Source organism: Petaurus breviceps, unplaced genomic scaffold (genome assembly GCF_028583685.1).
Source record: "Petaurus breviceps papuanus isolate PSGF00001 unplaced genomic scaffold, PetGlider_PUasm1.0 90977, whole genome shotgun sequence".
NCBI classification, from domain to species: Eukaryota; Metazoa; Chordata; class Mammalia; order Diprotodontia; family Petauridae; genus Petaurus; species Petaurus breviceps.
In genome coordinates, this window is record NW_027187391.1 from 56,253,466 (window position 1) to 56,261,048 (window position 7,583).

The following is a 7,583-nucleotide window of genomic DNA, read 5'->3' on the forward strand; positions in this document are numbered from 1 at the left end:
TAAGAGTGTGAAACCTCAGAGTTGCTTAAATTTTTTTATTATTCATAAATTGGAGCACTTTAAAAAATACAGTTGTTGATCACCTGCATTTCTTGTGAAAACTATTTGTTTTGAATGTTTTTTTTTATGGTACAAAGTTAGAATTAGTTTCCTTTGCTTTATTTTTTTGCCTTTTTTTTTTTTTTTGGAGGGCAATTGGGGTTAAGCGACTTGTGGCTAGTTAATTAAGTGACTGAGGCCGGATTTGAACTCAGGTCCTCCTGACTCCAGGGCTCTGCACCACCTAGCCAAATGACTAGGTTTAGTGAATGTAGATACTGATTCTAGTGATTCAGTAACAATCTATAATTGGGTATGGTTGTGTCAGAAAATTCATTGTTGGTCATGTATCTATAAAGCCAGTTATCTACTTTGTGGATTATTTTTGCCCAAGTTTTTAATTTAAAAAGATATTTTCCTATCAAATAGTGTGTTTCTGGGATTACTTTGGACAATTCTCTGTTTATATTTCCTGGGAACTTTAATATTTTTCATGGTTATGTGATCTCATCAATACTCCCTCTAGTGGTTGAGATCATGAACCATTCATGTGTTATGCTTTGAAATGCTTGTTCAAGGCATTCCATAAATCCTTAGAGAGAGCATATTCAAATAGGAACCCAAGCAAGATATATTTTCCTTGCCCTCCTCCATAGTCACAAAATGTATTAGAAAGTCACACAAATAGGCATTTATCTATTGCTTTGAATCATCTGTTCTACATTTTAGGATCATAGATGGGGGTTAAAAGGCCTCAGAGATCATATAGTCAAAACTACTTATGTTACAGATGAGAAAACTGAGGTCCAGAGAGGTTGTGACTTGCCCAAGGTCACGCAGGTAGTAAACATTAGAAACAGGATTTTAACCCAGATTTTATGGGTCCAGATCTGGGATTTTTCCCAGGATACTTTCCTGCCTCCAGTCATCTCTTCCCCATGGGGCTTGCTTGGGGCCACACATGTATCAGAGGCAAGATGTGAATCTGGGTCTTCACAATTCTAAGGTTGGACTTCTATTTGGTGTGCCATGTCGCTGATGTATCTATGTGTCTATCTTTCTCTGTCTATCCATTTGTCTGACTTTCTGTCTCTCTTTATTGTATCTTTAATTCCATCCATCCTTTTCTTTCTGTGGATTGTGACAAGTATTTGAGAATCTCTACCTATTAAAAGGTCTGTTAACTCCATCTCTGGAGCAGTAGGGACAGGAAGGTTGACGGCTTTGAGAACTAACCTTTGTCTTATTTAATTTCAGGAGAATTGATTAACCTTGCCATGTATTGTGAAAGAATAAGGAGGAAATTTTGGCCAGAGTGGCACCATGATGATGACAATACCATCTATGAGTCTGAGGAAAGCAGTGAAGGCAGCAAGACCCACACTCCACTGCCGGATTTCAGCTTTTATTCAAGGACAGAAACTTTTGATGACGAAGGGGCAGAGAACAGTATATCCCGGACGCCTGACACAGACTTCACTGGACACTCCCTCTTTGATTCTGATGTGGACATGGATGACTATACAGATCATGAACAATGCAAATGATGCCCAGGAATACTGGCCCTCCTTTCTCAGAGCTGTTACCTCTTGGGGTCAGTCCAGTGTTCCCAGGTAGAGCACCACACCCTCCAGGGAGGGAGATCTCCTGGTATGTGGTACATACAGTTCTCCCATGTTAACTGGACTAGGTCAGCCTTATTTCTTTTTGTAACAAAAGACCAAGACGACAAAGACAAAACCCAGAAGTAGTGGAAAACAAAGCTGTTCAGATGGCTCCATTTAAAACACAAAAAGCCAACAAAGTCAGCATGGTTCCTGAAATCCATTTTTGTTTTCATGAGAAAACTAGTATCTCAATCAATTTGGGTTGGAACCCTGAGGTGCAGGGAGAATAGCGAGGTGGGCCTACAGGGAAGTACACATGATGAGGCTCTTTAAAAAAGAGGCCAAAGGCTTAGTTGAAAGAGGAGGGTTTGAAATTCCTATACCTGCTTATATTGGTAATGGTTGTTAAGATGTCAAAATGGAAGAATGTATGGTTTTTTGTTTTTTTTCCTGGTGACTGCTTGTCCTGTGTGTATGTGAGTTATATGTTCCTAGAGGCAGCATAAATCAAATCAACAAATATTTATTGAGCTCCTACTGTGTGCAAAGCACTGTGCTAGGTGCTAATCAGGAATATGCTTCTTCTAAGCTCTGCCGGTGACTCGCTGTGTGACCTTGGACAAGTCACTTAACTTTTGTGTGCCTCATTTTCCCCTGCCTGTAAGATGGGGAGTATAATAATTTCCACCTACCTACCTCACAGGGATGTTGTGAGGATTCATGAGATAATATAAAATAAGGCGCTTTGAACCTTTGGGAAGAAAGGCACTACATAGACATAAAATATCATTTATCTTTGTGATTCATATGTGTGAGACACTGAGGGAGGGAAGGGAATTTTAGTCCACCAACTGGCCAGACAGGGGCACCGTCCTAGCAGAGGAAGTGTATATACAGGTGGGGGCACTTGTGGCTCCATCTACCATCATTCCTTTTCTTGACTTTGCTTGAAATATTTCTTTGAGCTGCGAGCCACAGGATAGCTGAACACATTCTGGCATTTTTCTGTGTTCCTAAAGGATAATGTTCTTTTTCTTTTCTGTCCTCATACGGGCTCAATAGCTTTGTCTCTCCCACCCCCAGGACATTAGATTGCCATTTTTTATTTGGAGGCAGTAAAGCACAGAAAGACCATGTGTCTAATGGACATGAAAGAGGCAACATTTTATGGATTTGGATAATCAGGAGCTTGCCTACTAAGAGCAGCATTCCTTAAAAGAAAAACAAAGCAAAAAAAAAAAACAACTAAGATTTTGTGGGAGATAACGAAGTTGTCAGTGGAAAAGGAGCCAAGTTATTCATATCAGAGCACCTAGGCACAACAATGATAGGTAGGTGCTACACAGTTCTACAGGTGTGATTTTTCTGATATTTTAGTCTATAGCCCAAAGAGAGAGGGCAACTCTTGAGTCTAATCTGGTGTTCTTTATGATTTGTTCTCCCCATAGATTCTTACCTGAAATGCTGGACTTTTTTGAGATTTTTAAAAGGTATCCCCTCTTCTGCTAATAATGTTTTTGTTGATTCATGAAAACATGGGTTTAAGAATCTTTGAATAACAATGAGAGACCTTAAAGGTCATTGAATCACCTCGAATTATTGGTTGAGATATTTTGGATAGAGGCTAGAGGTTTGGATGAATCTACTCAAGAGATTGAGTCCATAAGGCAGTACGTACAATTGCAAATTAATCAGTCGTTCCCTATTTTTGGGTTTATGAAAGGAGTAAGGATTCTACAAGGCATTGATTCCTTTGGGATTTGGGGGCTAGTAGAGAGGCAGCATCTTGTGTCATGAGACCCAAATGGTGATTGTAGATCAACTTCTTTCCTGAAGTATATATCTCAAATACAGTATTTGCAAGAAAATTCCAAGGGAACTGCAGTTAAATCATAAAAGAGAAATAGGAAAGAGCATTTGTGTCTCCACAGGCAACTGTTTTAGTGCCTTTGTAGGACAGATATAGCTAAAGTCCTGAAAACAGAAATAGGAATGTTCTAGATCAGGGAGGTTTATTTCACAGGTAATTGCTTCCAGGTATTACTGGAAAGGATTGTAGGGTAACGTCTGATCAAAACTTTTTTGGTCTTTATGGAGCAAATGTAGGAAGTGCAATTGGAGCCTGGAGTACTACTGATTTCACCCACCCTGTTTTGAATCTCTTTTTGGAAGTTTATTTGAGGGTGCTGTTCTCCCATCACCCTTCAGAGATGTCATGGAATGCTGCTAGGACAGGCTGGTCATGGATAAGCTTGACTGGAATATGCATAAACTACTGACTATATGTGTATATATATATATATATATATATATATATATGTATACATATATGCATACATATATTTTAAAGCAATGCTTTGCCATCAGTGGTTTTGGGACCTGCTGGAATCTGTGGCAAAGAAAGAATTTTCCCTGAGATTCTAGACAGTGAGGATGGGGTTGGGAATCTTCTTTAGTCTTTGGACTGGTCATAAAATTGTCCAAAAGTTTGCTTACAATCTGAGGAAGGCAGTGTAGTACAGTGAGTGGGAAGGGAAAATAATTTGGAGCTAGTATCTGGCTAGTCCTGCCACTTATTGGCAGTGTGACCTTGGGCAAGTCACTCAACCAATTCAATTTCCTCTGGTGTAAAATTCAGGTTTGGACTCAGTAACTTTTAAGGTTTCCTTAAGGTCTGAATCAATGAGTCTGTGAATAGTGCCACATGCATGTGACATGTATGTAGTGCTAAACATGCACATATATAGGCACCTGTGTACTGTGAACATCTGTCTGACTTGGAATGTATTAAAATGGAAACCCAGCTTCCAAAGGCTAGGTGGAAAACAAATTTAATTCAGATGATCTGCTCAGGTTACCTTAAATAGGAGCTTGAATCAGAATTTCTGTTTTGGGACATCAGTGAGAATTCATGTCTCTCTAGACAGTTGTTCATATAGATGGAAATCTGACTTTGACTTCTGACTAAGGTAACCATATAGTACTTCTGTAAGATGAAGTCTAAGGCAAAACAAATATTCACAAAGTATCTGTGACTTGAAACAGTCTTGCATATAAGCCTCCCCAAACTTTTCAGAACTTCATTTTTTCTCTATTTCTGGGTTTGGAATTTTCTAGTCTTTGTTGAAAAAGTGCTATTTTGAAGGAAGACCTGGAATTTGGGAAGTTGATAGAAGGGGCTCTTTTTAGGTACTTGGATCATTTGTCTATATTTGGAGGACTTTTCCCACAGATATCTTTTGGGAGGTCAGAAGACCCTTGAACATCCTTTTCATTAACCCTATAAAAAAAAATGACAACCCAAAATGAATCCCAATCAGCCTGGTAGAGGGGAAAGTATAATGGAATTGGAATCAGTGGACATGAGTTCAAAGGCTACTTCTGTTATTTACTACTTGTGTAACCTTGGGCAAATCACTTAGCTTTCGTGGACTTCAACTTATTTTTCTGTAAATGAGGGGGATTGGAGAGAAGGCTTCTCAGGTTCCTGCCTATTAAAATTAACGAGCAGCACAGTATTAGTTTTAATGACACACCAATGAGGGGGCATCATACCTTTATGCAGAACTTAAACCAATCAATAAGCATTTATTAAGAGTAATATACTAGGGACTGAACATGTAAAGTAAAAAATGAAGCAGTACCTGCTGTCAAGGAGTTTACATTCTCTCAGAAGAGAAAACATGCACCTATTTGAGAACAAGCAGAATAATACAAAATAAATGGAAAGTAGTCAAAGTAATAAGGGTGCTAGCAGTTTGAGGAATCAGGAAGGGCCCAGGAGAAGTGCTTGAGCTGAGAGTTGAAGGAAGTAAGGGATTCTTTGTTTTATTTTGTTTTTGGAGGGGGGAAACCAAGGCAATTGGGGTTAAGTGACTTGCCTAAGGTCACATGGCTATTAAGTGTGTCAAGTGTTTGAGGCTAGATTTGAGCTCAGGTCCTCTTGACTTCAGGGCTGGTTCTCTATTCACTGTGCCACCTAGCTGCGCTGGAAGTAAGGGATTTTGAGGTGGAAGGGAGGAGGGAGAGCATCCCAGGGATGGGGGCAGCCAGGATAATGGCATGGGAGATGGGAGATGGGGTGCTGTCTGTGTATGAGAAGCAGCAAGAAAGCCATTTTGGTCGCATCGTAGAGTGTGGAAATGTGAATTATTTATTTTTTTAAAAAGCAATTGGGATTAAGTAACTTGCCCAAGGTTACACGGCCAATTTTTTTGTGTGGGTGTTAAGTATCTGAGGCCAGAATGGATCCTGGGTCCTCCTGACTCCAGGGCAGCACTCTTACTCACTGCGCCACCCAGCTGCCCCGAAATGTGAATAATTTATAGAGAATTTGGAAAGGTAGAGTGAGGCCAAATGGTGAATGACTTTAAAAAGTCAAAGAGATGAGTTTCTGTTTTATTCTAAGATAATAATTGTCATATATTAACAAAGAAATGTTAACATTCACACTTTGTAAACACTGATTGAGCTAACTTTGTGGACCACAGGGAACGTTTATAAACCAGATTTGAGCAGCAGAGAGTTCATTAGTTACACCTCTCTTATACTGTATTTTAAGATATCTGCACAAATGCAGAGTAGATGGAATTTAAAGACAAAAATATGCCAGGGGTTTTAGCTTGACGAGTTGAAAGGAAGCATAAAATCAGCCTCTTGGAATGGCAAAGGACCTTCAAGGTCAGTTAATTCAGGCCCTTTGTTTTATTTTATTATTTTCATTTTTGAAATGCTTTATTAACTTCTGATTTACATCATTCATTTCCGCCAGATTTTGAGTTACAGCTTTTCTCCCCGTTTTTCCCCTACCCACCACCCCAAAATAGCAGTCCCACAGGATATCCCCTCCTCCAATCTGCTCTCTCCCATATTTTCTCCCATACCCATTTCAACTTTTCCAGTGGATCTCTATGCCTCAGTGCCTGTATATCTTGTTTCCCAATTACATGTAAAATAGTATTAATAATAGTGTGTGTGTGTATATATATATATATATGTATATATATATATGTTTAAATATTTGATTTTAAAACTTTGAATTAGAGATTCGTTCCCTTCCTCCCTTGTTACCCACCCTTACTGGGAAGATAAGCAATTCAGTATAGATTGTACAATATGTGGCTAATGCAAAACAATAACATAGTAGATATTTTGTAAAAGACTGACTATATTTCCCTCCCTCCTATCCCACCTCCCACTTGCTCTATTCTCTGCTTTGATCCAATCCCTTTTCAAAAGTGGGTGCTTCCAACTTCCCTTCCCCCAGCCTGCCCTCCCTTCCATCATCCCTCCTCTCATCCCCTTCCCCCCCTACTCTCCTGGTGTATTAGCAATGCCATATTCACAATGCCTATGGAAATTAGAGATATGCTGATATAATTATCCATCACAAAATACATCATGCTTGCCATATGGGGGAATAAGCTAGAAAATTTATTAAGATACCAAAAGACTGAGTCCCAAAACCAGAAAGTGAAAGCCATCAGAGTAGTTATGAAATTGGCACAGGTAGATAAAGTAGAAAGCACCCACATTCTCAAGCCTTTAAAACAGAACAGGCTACCTCAGGCAAAGGTCCTCCTCTCCCCACTCACAGCAACCACCCAGCGTCCCGGAAGCGCGCTCCCAGCAGCTCCGGCCCCTGGCAGTCCTCAGCAGGAGTCCTTAGCAGAAATTCTGGCTGACTCAAAAAGGGCTTCGGCTGCCGCTGTCGCTGCCTCTGCTGCTGCTGCCGCCGTCGCCGCCACCGCAGGAACTCCAGCTTGGCTTCTGCTTCCTCTTGCTCCGCCCCTTCCTGCCACGTCAGCAAGTACAATGGGGCATGGAAGATCTTTAAATCCCATAACCCTTACACCTGGAGGGTGAGATACCTATTTAGTGTGTATTTCATTCTCTCCTCAAGCCAAATTCAATGAGAATAAGGTTGACCCATTGCCT

General features: G+C 40.2%; 1 protein-coding gene across 3 annotated transcripts in view; it reads left to right on the top strand.

Annotated features, from left to right (window-relative positions):
- Window positions 1–6,605, top strand: part of FAXC (failed axon connections homolog, metaxin like GST domain containing) — a 69,508-nt gene extending 62,903 nt beyond the window's left edge. For all 3 annotated transcript variants that reach the window (XM_069077182.1, XM_069077183.1, XM_069077181.1), the window contains one exon: window positions 1,297–6,605. In XM_069077182.1, the coding sequence (XP_068933283.1) occupies window positions 1,297–1,586 (290 nt within the window). In that variant the 3' untranslated portion in view covers window positions 1,587–6,605. The remainder of the gene's footprint in view (window positions 1–1,296) is intronic.
- The last annotated feature ends 978 nt before the right edge of the window (window positions 6,606–7,583 follow it).